The sequence below is a fragment of the Phyllostomus discolor genome, chromosome 10 (genome assembly GCF_004126475.2).
Source record: "Phyllostomus discolor isolate MPI-MPIP mPhyDis1 chromosome 10, mPhyDis1.pri.v3, whole genome shotgun sequence".
In the NCBI taxonomy this organism is placed as follows: Eukaryota; Metazoa; Chordata; class Mammalia; order Chiroptera; family Phyllostomidae; genus Phyllostomus; species Phyllostomus discolor.
Window position 1 is genome coordinate 53762741 of NC_040912.2, and position 13853 is coordinate 53776593.

The 13853-nt window shown below is 37.0% G+C and overlaps 1 protein-coding gene across 1 annotated transcript in view; it reads left to right on the forward strand.

Moving 5' to 3' along the window:
• The window catches only part of SUGCT (succinyl-CoA:glutarate-CoA transferase), a 996774-nt gene that overhangs the window by 239141 nt on the left and 743780 nt on the right, over positions 1 to 13853 (forward strand). The window contains 1 exon segment of the mRNA XM_028526030.2: positions 13018 to 13113. Within this exon segment, the coding sequence (XP_028381831.2) occupies positions 13018 to 13113 (96 nt within the window).

Consider the following 13853-nt stretch of genomic DNA (forward strand, 5'->3'; position numbering starts at 1 on the left):
AGCCTCCAGGAGACTGGCAAAACTCAGCTGCCATGCTAGTGGCCCTAATCAGGTGCAGGCAAGCAGCTCGAATCAGCCTCAGGGTGAGCAGGGCAAACCAGCTGCCTGGCAAGCTCCCTGAGTCAAGGGCAGGTGAGTAGCTCAAATCACCCTCAGGGTGAGCCAGCTCCTGCTCAAGAGTTCTTTATAGAGCAGCTGGGAGCCTTTTTTTTTTTTTTTTTTAAGTAGAAACCTTGTTTATTAGGTTCTTGTTAAAGGTTAGATCATATGGTATTTGTCTTTCTCTGCCTGGCTTATTTCATTTACCATAGTGCTCTCCAATTCCATCCATTCTGTCGCAAAGGGTAGGAGCTCCTTCTTTCTTTCTGCTGCATAGAATTCCATTGTATAAATGTACTATAGTTTTTTGATCCATTCATTTACTGATGAGCACCTAAGTTGCTTCCAGCTGTTGGCTATTGTAAATTGTGCTGCTATGAACATTGGGGTGCATAGGTTCACCTTTAACAGGAACCTAATCAACAAAACAAATAAACAAGCAAAATATAACCAAGGACACTGAAATTGAGAATAGGCTGACTGTGACCAGAGGGGAGAGGGGAGGGAATTTCAGGGGAAAAGGGGAAGGGTTTGCAGGGACAAGTATAAAGGACACATGGACAATAACAAGGGGAGGGGTGGAAATGGGAGGGAGGTAGGATGGGGGTAAAAGGCAGAAAACTGTACTTGAACAATTAAAATAAAAAAAAATACAAATTGCAGGGCTGCAGCCCTAGAGAGAAAACAAAAGCAAAAACAAACAAACAAAAAACCCCTCTTGTTTAAGCCCACTGTTCTTAATAAGCACAGGGCTTTTCACAGAACCCAACTTTCTAACAAGTCTGGAGACTATTGGGTCAGGGTCTGATGTGGCCCAGCTCTTCTCATTTCTCCAGGTGTCATCTGTTTCCCCAGTTTCTCTGGTAATGACCTAGTCGGTGTCCACAGTCCCAGCGGGTGTACACCACCTCTGTGCATCTCCCACTTCATCTCTATTTCCCCAAGTGATTTCAAGCATCCAGGTCGCCTGCTGGTGCCAGGCCACCCTCCCTGCTCTGGTAGGGGAGGGAGCTGTTGATCTAACTCTCCTCTCAGTATCCTGTGGCAGTCATGGCACACACTGGGTGGAGGGCCACAACAGCCTAGGTCCCTACATAGATACCAAGGACCTTAGTGCCCCAATGCAATCTCCTCACCTACTGTTTTTCAATGTCCTCTACAATTTTTTGGCCTCCAGACTTCATATAAGCTAGGGTTCTGTTAACTCCGTTCCTCAGAATATTGGCTAGGTGTTTCACCTCGGCACAGGGAGAACTGGGGTCTGCTCCCACCTACCTCATTGCCATCTTCTCTAATCAACCTAATTTCTTTTTGTTGATTCCAAGATTCTCAGTCTCATTACCTTTGACCTCACTTGGCTATTTGACATGCATTCACCACTATTCCTTTCAACATTCTGCTCCTTTGGTCTCCAGACACCACCCACCACCCTTTCTGTTATTCTTCTTACCTTTACAACCTATTTTTTTTGCCCCTCCTTTGACTCCAGTGCTCTGCCCTCCTTCTCCTCTGCTTTCCCTCTAATTACTAAGTTTAATCATTCCCTTCAATGGTTTCAATCATGTATTAGTTTTCTATTGCTGCATAATAAATTACAGAAATGTAGGTTAATATAGCAATAAGTTATTAGCTCATAGTTTCAATGGCTGAGGACTACAGGAAGGGGTAGTCTCTCTGCTCAGGCCTTAAAAGGCTGCAATCAAAGGATCTACTGGAGTGCTATTTTCATTTGGGGCTCATAGTCCTCTTTTAAACTCATTCAGGTTGTTGGCAGAATACAATTCTTTGTGTCTGTAGAGTAGTATCTTCAAGGCCAGCAGGAACATGTCTCTCTGAGCTTTACCTTCTTTAAGATTCTTTGGATTAGATCAGGCCCACTCAACACAATCTCCCTTTTTATTAAAGGTCACCAGAGCATAAAAACAGAGGTGATCATAAGTAGAGGAAAAAAATGTGGCAAATAGAGAATTTAAGGTACCTTGAACTAGTATAACTGAACAAAGAGTGTGAATTTCATCCCTCAATGAACCACAACTTTTTTTTTTTTTGTAGAAGCAGCAGCATCTGGGGGTCTATGGAGTAACAAAGAAAATCTATAAGGGTCTGTGTGTATCAGCCTTTATTCACGTTCTTAGCCTTTGAACCGCCTACTGCTCCCTTGTAGAACCTTTTGGCCCCTCTGTTGCAGACTCACCCCATCTCAGTAATGACTTAAGGGAAGAATTCATCTCGGCTCATCCATGAATTTTTAACATCATTATATACTCACTTTTAGCCTGATAAAATCTTGACCACTTAAGATTCTCTTATTGTTCCCTAAGTCACCTTTGTTGCTTTTCTCAACCTGAATATGAGGCCTTAGGGCCTGACACTGCTATCTAACTCAGCCTCTATCTATGTTTACCCATTCAGCATGTGGTAAAACAATGGTCTCATTCTGTATGACTCCAGTGGACAGAGCCACGATAAGCTTCCATTCTAGTGGACAGAGAAACAGAAGAGAAAGTGACTACACCTGAGTAAGTTAGGGAAGACTTCACTGAGAGATGACATTTTAATCCCATAAACCCTTCACTTGTACTTTTTTACTTAGCCTCTGTGATCTTGCTTAAGACTCCACAACTTCAATTAATTCTTTTTCCTAATATATTTAAATGAGCTTCATGGTTTTTTCTTTTATCCTCAAAAATAAAACTTTTATTTTCCTGCTTACCTGTACAGTCTCTCTCCTTCTCCCTTTATACAACCTGTAAAATATTCTTGCAATTCCCTCATTCTTTTCATTCATTCTGTAGCCCCCTTTTAATCTGGCTTTTGTTCTTACTGCTTTATTGATATTGCATCTTAGTGATCAATTCTGATTTCCTGGTCATCAAATCTAATGCCTTGTTTTAGTTGTTATTTCCATTCATTAATGAATTCATTCAGAAAGACCCAATACTTTTCCATTTCTGCTGTGACTTGAATCACAATATTTCAAACAGAAGGCCCTTTTCCTTGTTTCAGCATGACTAAATTCTCTTTATCAAAGTGTCAGCTCAGATATCACTTTTCATTTCTACTTGATTTTTTAAAAAAGAAGTCTCTTGTGGCACTATTATTTCTATTTTGGATTTTAACCTTCTTGCAAGATGAAACTCTATTTTATTTATCTTGGGATCTCCCACTGCACCTGACAGAGTGCTTTGCATATTGCAAGTGCTTATTAAATATCTGCTGAGTGCACAAGAAGCAATAAACAAAAGTATGTTTCATTTTGTTCTTTCATATCAAACTTCTTTTTAAAACTAGAGTTACAGAACAATGTACTATTTTATTCTAATAATAGACATTTTCAAGAACTAAGTTGTTTGAAATGTAAAATCATATTTGAAGAAGACTTTTGAAATTGAACACATGGCACACAGAGAAAAATAGATAAATAAATAATGTCATTAAGTGTTACTTTCCTTCATTTTCACTTACTCATCACATATTTTTAGTTGTTTGTAACTATTTTTTGAGTATGATTGACTGGGTCAGTGGTTCATGGTAAGAAATATGTTTGGTGTATTATCCTAAATATGCTTTTGAAATTTCTGTCTCTTTATTGTCTGGCCTACCTTCTGGCATTTGATATCTAGTTTCCTTATATGTCTGATTTTGATTAAGATGGATTAGAAAAATTATTCTGAGCATAATGCAACTATGTCTTTAGAGAGTTCATTATATAAAATAAACATCAATATTTTTGACTATCATTAATGATAACTCAGAGGAATGTGAAATGTATGTGTTCTTTTCATTAAGTTAAAAATTGTTATGAAGAGAAGAATACAATAATGTTTTTTCTTTGCTAAGTTAATAAAAACAGAGATTTAAAAATTATATAAAAGCTCTACTGGTTTTTCAGTGTTTATAGGTAAAATGTTTATAGATTGAAATTTATTTCTAGTTACATTGGGATAAAAGCCAAGGTATAATGGCAGCAAAGCAGAAAACTCTGAATGAGTACTACATTAAGTACAGGGTCTGGCACAAATAACACCCCTTTTTTATTACAAAATCTTTTGTTACAAAATCATAAGCATGTAATTCTGTAACATAACACTATCACACTCCAGCATACTATATGATATTTTAGGTGAAATGTTCAAATTAAAACTATAAATTATTACACCCATATTATTACACCACCAACCACAGTCACATAGGTGTTACTTTTGCTGGACCCTGTATTGTGTAATAATTAAGGTCAAACTTATCTGTAAAGGTTTACCTAATTGAAAAGTATGCTTAACCACCACTGTATTTACCAAGTAGGAAAGTCCAATAAAACTTTTCCAGCATAAGGCCATTCTGAAATTTAAGTCATCTGATTTGTATATATTATAGTATAGATTACCAGAATTTAGATTAGCTGAGTTGAGGTCCTGGCTTGACTATTTAGTAGTCAAGTTAAACCATGGGTGGGTTACTAAACCACTCTATCTCTCAGTTTTCTCATTTGTAAAATGGGTTCATGAGCACTGACTGGGTGGGTCAGTTGGTAGGACCATCATCTTGTCTAGTACACCAAAAGGTTGTGGGTTTGATCCCTAGTTGAGGGGCATACAGGAGGCAATTGATGTTTCTCTCTCCCACGTGTTTCTCTCTCTCTGTCTCTCTCTTCCTTTCTCTCTAAAATTAATAAATATATTCTCAGGTGAGGATTAAAACATGGGTTCATGAAAGTATCTCTCTTGCATAGTTGTTGGGATGATTAAATAAGATAATTCACATAAAATGCTTAAAACAGTACACAACAAGGATTTAATAAGTTTAAGCTTTATTATTAGTAAAGACCAGAAACCTAATGGCAAATGTAGTATGAATAGGTGGAATTCTTACTATTTTTTCAACATAGTGAAGCCAGAATACCTTCTCTACTCCTGACTGTTTTTCTTCTTGGTCCTACTGATTCTGAAGGAATCAGTTTACTATAAGGTGTGAAGGAAAAAGTATAGCAGATTAAATTGCATAGGAAGTTTGAAATGCAAAGTAATGGTATTAGGATGAGAAAGAGAGATATCAGGGTTTCAAAATGTCATTCTGATGTGAGGATAAATTTCTCTTCTTGAAGGTCTATTCTCTATGAATGCTAGCCCCTTCATTGCTCTTCTAACATATTTTTTCCCAGAAAGAATTTTATGGTTGGTGAATGAGTGAGGTTGACTAGAAGAGCATGAGGAGAGTTATTGATTGAGTTAATGATGTGCTTTCTAAGCAAATGCAGAGGACAGCTGAGTAATTATGGAGGGATTCCAGCCCACTCCAGGGATATGACGGAACCCAAGGACATAACCTAGGATATATATGTGAAGTCAAGTGCTACTAGGGTGAGAGGGGCTGGGAGCAGAGGTTGAACATAAAGGAGATAGTGGTATAAGGATGGCTTAGACAGTAGAGTAACCTGAGTATTAGTCATAGCTTTACCATTCACCACTGTGAGACCTAGAAGAGATATTTACTCTCCTTAGGCTTAGTTTTCTCATTGGTGATGTAGAAGTTATAATACCTACCTCATATGAGGTAATTTGGTTTCATTTATTAACCCTTTGTACTCCATATAAAATCCAGGTGATCTAATTATATGAATCAATGGCTTCCTATGATACTTAGAAAATATCCCAGATCCTTACCCCAGTCTACAGAAACCCATGTGATCTGGCCTTTGTGCACCTTCCTGACCTCACCTTATACTACTCCCTTTTTTACTTACTATGTTTAGCTCTAGTGGCCTTCTTTCTTTTCCTGAATATGGTAAGCATTTACCACAAGAAAGTCTTTTAATTGGTTGATCTTGTTGCCTAGAAAGATTTCCCCTTGGTTTTTATGTGCCTTCTCCAGGTCTCAGATTAAATGTGACATCTTCAAAAGAGGTCTTCACTAACCTACTAGTCAAGAAGAGCCCTCTCTGTGATTCTGTTTCAGTTTCTTTAATATCACTTATCATTTCTTGATATTTTCCTCTTTCTTTATGTCTGAGTGTACCTTACACTAGCATGTAAATTTCATGAGAATGTGACCATATTTGTCTTATTTGCTGCTCTATCCCCTGTGCCTAGAACAGTTCCTGGTACATGGTGTTGTACAAGGTTTTTGAATAAATGAGTGAATTAATTAGGTGTTGTTTGGCATCAAAATTACTATTAGGTCCCTTTCATTACTCTGTGACTCCTCATCTTTTTATGCTTTCTTGTAAGATTGGAATAAAGCATATAAAGGTGAGTCTAGGTCATCTTATAGTGCTATGAAGATGAAAGTGCTCAAAGTAAAAACCTCCTAGTGATGGGGAGTATGTCAAGGACACAGGGGCCAACTGAAAGAGCTCCCAAAGTACAAATCTGAAATGATTTGAGCAACAAAAAAATGTAATATTGTATTATAATACAAAATATAATATAAACATTCACATGTCTGTGATTATATAAATAAATGATTAAAAAAACAAACAAACAAGGGAGAAGAGCCAGATATCCCATGTAGAATTGATCATAACTGCCCACATCTTAATTATGGGCTGTGCCTTTTGACCTCCTTCCAAAGAGGAGAGTGTGGACAGGGGAGAAAAAAAAGGTTAATTTTACAGTGGAAAAACCTGATAAACATTGCCTCACCCAGGTGGTCAAGGTCAACACCAAAAGTGATAAATCATGTCAATAGTGTAAATCATGTCGATAGTATAAATCATGTTGATATGATGTCTTGAAAATGGTGCTTACCTTTGTGGTCTTCATTCCAAAACTCCATAATCCCAGTCTAATTATGAGAAAAACATTTAAAAAACTTCCAGTTGAGAAACATTCTGCAAAATAACTTCATTACTACTCAATACTGTCAAGGTCATTAGAAGCAAGGAATGCATGATAAACTGTTACAGCCAAGAGGAGCCTGAGGAGCCAATGAGTAAATATAATGTGGTAGTTAAGCTGGATGGTATCTTTATATTCAAAGATACAAAGGACATTAAGAAAAAGGATATTAAGAAAAAATTAAGGAAATATGAGCATATGGATTTTAATCATTAACAGTTTATCAGTATTGGTTCCTTAATTGAAAATATGTATCACACTAATGTAAGATGTTAGTAATAGGGGAAATGGGTGTAGAATATGTGGGAACTCTCTGTAATATCTTGTTAATTTTTCTGTAAATCAAAAACTGTTCTAAAATAAAGTTTTTAAAAAGAGTGTGCATATTTTCTTAAATAAGGCTGTATTCTTCTGTTGTATTGTTTTCAGTGCCTGCTTTGTCTCTTATATATAGATATCATGACTTATTTAACCTACCCCCAATTTTTAGGTATTTAAATTGTTGCTAGTAGTTTGTACTTACATCATTGACCATACCTGTGATTAGAGGAAAGGCTGTTTTGACATGGAGACTTTCTTTTGCTTCATATTATTTCTGATTTCTCATATTTTATCTCTCTATATTTCCCCTTGAGGGATAACTTTAAGTATGTTCTATATGTTTATGATTCCAGCCCAATTGATTGGTTTTCTGTTCTCTCCAATTCAACGTATTCAAAGGTGGACTTTTATTTTCCTTTCCCTTCAACTTCTTTCTCTTTCTGACTTCCTCTTTTTTTTTTTTTTTGTTAATGTCTTAATAGCTTACCTGATATTTAGTCAGAAATCTGGGAGTTACATTTGGCTCCTTCTCCCTCACTATTCTGTCTGCCATTTCCTTCCCATGCAATCTTTCACATGTTCTGTCCAATTGATCCCTAGAATATTTCTTGAATCCACTCATTTTTCCATTTTCGCTGCTACCATCCTAGTCCGAACTGTCATCAATTTACGGTATGCCTGGATTCTTACAATATCCATAACTGGCCCCTTTTCTCTCTTGCTTCCTTTTAGTTTATTCTTTGGATTTAATTGCAAGTGCAGTGGGAAATTCCATAAATTTTAGGTAGAAGGATGATAATGATATGACTTGTGATTTTAAAGTGATCATTCTAAAAGATGTGTACAGAATGACTCCTTACCATGATTTGCAAGGGCTGGTATGATCTGGCTTCTGCCAACCTTTCCATTTTCATTCCCTGTATCTTTTTAAGCATACTTCAATTACATTAGCCTACTGTGAGGTGGGTTTTTTTTTTTTTCTCTATGCCAATCTCTTTCCAGACTTAGGGCTTTCATCCATGATATTCTCCTTGTTTTTAAAGTTCTCCTCCATGTTCTCCCCACAAGTGGGTTCCTGTAACTGTTTGCTTAGTTGTCTTCTCCACTATTCTTAAGTACGGAGGGGGCAATCTTTTGTATTTACTTATGTATACCCAGTATCTAGCATAGTGCCTTGCACAAAGCAGCACCTATTGTCTGTTGAATAAAATAAATATACAAGAGTAATTAGTCATTCATGTGTTGAAAAAGTAAGTACGGGAGCTCTTATGTTAGGTGCTATGAGAATATACAAAGGGTAATAATACATAATTTTTACCCTGAGATAGTGCCCAATTTAAAAGGAGTGATATTTCCCAATTTAAATAATATTGTGACATGGAGAAAGGCAGTATAGTTAGAGTAGTTCGAAGTTCTGCCAGTGGCCAGCTGTGTGACCTCAGATAAGTAATCTTCTTTCTCTGTTCCTTTATTTATGTATCTGTAATATTAAGGAATTTGACTACACTTTCCTAAGGCTTTGGTTGTTATATCTTGTGTGCAATTAATGGTACATTCGTTAAAGTATTTACTCCCAGGCTTCAGCCTTGGAGAGTCTGATTTAGTAGTTATGGGAATTCCCCAGGTGATTGTGATGCAAAACCAGGTTGCCAGAACTATTGATCTAGGTCTTTCCAGCTTTTTCTTTCCTTTTTTAAAAAGATTTTATTTATTTATTTTTAGAGAAAGGGAGGGAGAAAGAGGGAGAGAAACATCAATCTGTGGTGGCCTCTCAAACACCCCTCACTGGGGACTTGGCCTTCAACTCAGGCATGTGCCCTGACTGGGAATCGAACTGGTGACCATTTGGTTCACAGGCTGGTGCTCAATCTACTGAGTCACACCAGCCAGGTGTAACTTTTTCATCTTATAATTCTAATTGTATTAAAAGGTTGACTATAAAAGTGCAGCAGGACTCAGGCAAATTAAAGTCTTATATTTATTCAGAGGCAGGGAAAATATTTTATTTGCTTGGGTGATGGGAGAAATTAATGGATAGGATGACACTGAAATGGACTTTGAAGAATGGATGGAGATATGCACAAGTGTAGAAGTGAAGCATAATTGGTTTTTAGTCCAGCTTTCTTAGAGGCCAGAATATATGCCAGAGAGGAAGGGTGAGGGGGAATTACCCATTTTGATGCAATGGACCATAGTTCTAGTCTTATTTTCCCCACTTTATCTGTCATACTTGTTTGAACTTTAGAGATGAAAAATTCTATTATTGCAGCTTGATCCTAATTTGGTAGGAGTGATTATGTGGTGGCAGACACCATGGAACTTCTTTGGGAAATAATTGGGTGTCTTATTCCTCAAGCTTTTTGGGACTGTGCCCTTTGGATCCACTTTGACCACCCCGTTGGTTTTCTGGTCAGACACAAAGAATATCAGGACCCACATGTTATCTAAAATAATAGTTTTGCTGTCAGAATATTTATTATTAAACCAAAGTTGGCTCTTTTTTTTTATTTGGATGAATCCATATAAAGGCAACATTCTGAGTAAATTATATAGCACCCACATGATGAAATAATGAGCCTGAGTTTAGGGGATGAAAGTAATGATCTAATGCAATATTTAGAGTGGATATACAGTATGTACTTATTAACTGAAAAGCCACATCCTATGTTCTTTTGGTTTTGGAAAATTTGTCATTAATTGCCAGGAAACCTCTGATTTTTCATACAGAATCACATCATAGCTGTTGACTTTTACCCCCATCTCCTGCCTTAAAATACATCCTTATAAATGGTAGATTACTTTCAAATCTATAATACCCCTTTTAAACGTTGGGTTACTAAGTTTAGCTCAGCTGATCTCTTTTTTCAAAGTAGATTTTTTAAAAATCCTTACCCAAGGATATGTTTATTATGTTTATTGATTTTATAGAAAGAGAAATGGAGGGGGGACATAGAGGGAGGGAGGAAGGAAGGAAGAGGTGAGGAGGTAGAGAGAGACTGAGAAAAAGAGAGACAGAGACAGAAACATCAATGTGGAAAAGAAACATCAATTAGTTGCCTCCATATGCACGCCTGACTTAGGATCGAACTCACAACCCAGGTATGTTCCCTGACCAGTAATCAATCTCTTGAACTTTTGCTGCATGGTATGATGTTTCAACCAACTTAGCCACCTGACCAAGGCCAAAGTAGAAGTCTTTTCCCCCTAACTTTGCCTCTTGAATATTTACTGACAAATCATACTTTGTTTTTGGCTGACAACTGGCTTAAAATCTTATTTAACCTTTCTGCCCAGTGAGAGCCAGTTAGTTGTGAAATGTTTTTGGTTTTCCTGAGTCAGAACTGTGTGGAGAAAGGAAATATTCTATGAGATGAGCTCTGATCTTTCATTCAAACTAACTCTAAATTGAGCTACTTTTATTAAATAGTTGTCGAAGATAGCTCATCAAGGCAAAGTCAGACAGAGCACACAGGCCAAAATTGAGAAGAAAGAATGAGGTAGTAGGCAAGAAATGAGAACAGCATGGTAGAATCCAGCCCATGCCTACCCCTGGCAGTTTTTTCAGATCAGTCTAGGATTCAGAGGTTAACCTGTGGTCATCTAGTCAGTCTATTACCTCATATAGCCCTTCTTGATGTTGATGTGTTAACTATCAGTTGACTTCAAAATTGGAGAAGTGGGAATACCAAGCCTGTTGTGATTAACTGCTTGGAAAAAATTACTTTTATTAAAGTGAATTATTTGCCTCCAGTAGTACCAGAGCACCTTAGATAGTGCTTTAACCAGAATTTATTTGAAAGGAACAACTCTCTCTGCCCTGCATTCCTCTCCCTCAACCCCCAACATAGCTAGATCAAAGAAGGATCTTTCTTGTAGATAAGAAATAGAAAAACCTTAGACTGGAGAATATCTCCCCAATTTCAGGAAAAGCCTTCATAGGAAGATTACTACTATTTCATCTGCCAGACTGTTAAGAAGAATAATAGAGTGAGAAGTGTAGAGAACTTGGAAGCAAATTTAAGACCATTTACTATTTTGCAAATTGTGTTCTGTATTCATGCTGCCTAGGTAGCATTGTAGGCCTGCCTCTGCACATAAGGGTATTATCTGCTTATATATTAGGATTTCATCTATTATGTAATTTGATATAGGAGTTCTGCCCTTTTATGAAAAGCTTGGAAAAATTTGTTTAGGTTACATGTCAAAGATTATAGAGAATGTATCTGAAGGTCAGATTAAATTATATACCTACAGTTGTATAGCTACTTAGAGGTTGACCAAAATTAGAAATCATGAATCTGGACTTCCTATCTAGTGCATTTTTACTACAAAATGTTGATTTGATTTTCCATTTTGAAAGACACAGAAGTGATCTGTGAAATGGTGATTAACACTAGGCAGCCCCAGGCAGCCTTGGAATGCTCCATGGTTCAAATGTCCAGACCAGATGGAGGTCCAGAAATGGATGACTCAAAGTTTATTAGTTTTGCCACCTGGGCAGTACAGCCGAACCAGCTGTCATAAGGCATTTCCAATTTCAACAGAGCAATAAATTAACATAAAAGTCAGTGTAAATCCCAAGAATATGTTAAAGGAGAATGGTTGCTGCTGCAAGGAGATGCATTCAGGCCAAGCCCTATTGATAGCCCTTGTCCAAGGCACAGCTACCATGCCAAGCTGAGGGCAATAACAGGTTATGGCACCAAGCCTTGAAATACCACCCCTTGAGGTGCTCTAGGAGCCAATGTCTATCTATGTTTGACTTGCTGGCTTGGTAGACTCCCAATCACATCTGATCATTTAGAATGGGAAAAGCAAGCTGATGCTATGTCTTGATTATGTTATGAGTTGAGAAGCTTTTTTCCTGGAAACTGAAACATTATTAGGTCACCATCTTGCCATAGTTCTGGGCCCTTGGATGCATGGCTATTCATTGGAACATAAGTTTTTGTGGCTGATCTCTAGGCTGAATCAAGTCATTTATCCTCATGTTATCTTCATATGGAATTGAACTATTGGGGGCTTTCAAGATCTGTATATGAACTACTACAAGAATCAGAGGTTTTAGATGATCACTTTAATTGAACTATGCTTCTTTAAGGCATGGGGCCAAAGGACAAGTTGGGAAAGGTACAGTAATTTTTGTTTAAATGAGTATCATTTACCTGTGAATAAAAACATGAAATAATCTTGATCCTCTGTATTAGTAAAAATGTTTTGGGCAGCAAGTAACAGAAAACTTGACTAAATTAAACAAAATAGAGTCCTATTTATTTATTTATTTATTTAATGACAAGTTTAGAGGAATGTGGCTCCTGGCTTTGGTTCACCTGCTCAATGATGATGACACAGTCTCTTTTTATGTCAATTTGATGAAAAGTAAAAGGACAGGTAGAGAGGGGAAAGGAATGTACAGGTTGCTGATGTAGGCTTTGATGGTAAAGCCTCAACCAGGTTCTGTTTGCTGGGTCAACCTCTGCCTACGATGATTTTTTCAGGAGCTGACTGTTTCTGTGTTTATATGTCTTAGGTGACTGTTACTCAGTACTTAGACTCATGCAATAATGTGATACTGCTGTTCCTTTCTTTGTATGTTGAAAGTGTGTATGCCTCTATATTTCTAACCTGTTTGGAGTTTTTTTCTCTTTTTTCTTCTACAATGACATAAAGTGAAATCAAATTAAAACTTTCATATTATAACCCTTTGTTAATGAGTGAGTATAGATACACTAGCTTTTTTTTTCTTTCTTTTTCTTCCTGGTAGGTGGCATGTTTAACCCAGGTAGCTGCTAATTATCTTATTGCCCAAAAGGAAGCAGAACGTTGGGGCACAGCTCATGGCAGTATTGTTCCTTACCAGGTAAGAGGAAAATTATATAGTATTGGGCTACTATTATTTGCAGGGTTTTTTTTTTAATGGAATGAGTTTGCAAAATGATTTCCTTAAAAAAAAACCTTTCAGGGTATTCTGTCATATATCCTGGTCTGACTGTAACAAAGTTCTGTTGTTCACTTTAAATGCTGTGTTTTGCACATTTCTCCATCAGAAGATTAGCAACAGGACACATAAATGAAAGAAAGAAACTTGCTGAAAGTGAGTATTGGACTCAGGATAGTTTGCCTGTTTTTCATTTTTCACCCAAAAGAGGCACTGATTGTAGCCATTTTAGAAAGCATAGTTTGTTCACTATGTCAATTACAAACCAAATGTTACCTACCCCAGCTGACAATAATATTCTCACAGGGTTGGAGTAAAATGAAAATTTGCCTGTGACAGATCTTCAATTTTGAGCAAAGCAGATGGTTCAGGAACTGCTGTTCTTTATTAAGCATCTAAACTTGTCCTTAGAAATTCTTGAGTTTGGTAGTGTGAATGAATATGTGAAGGAACTGCTATCTTTCAAAAATAAAAACAAACACAAAAACTCAACTCTTCTTTCAAACTCCTAACTTTTGCTTAGCCCAGTTGTATCATATAAGATTGTGTTTACTCATGTATTGGTCATATCTTTTGTATTATGTTGTAAGTGTTAGGGTATAGGTATCTTTTTCATCATTGTGTCCCTTCTCACATCCAGCAGAAGCACATGCTAGATACTA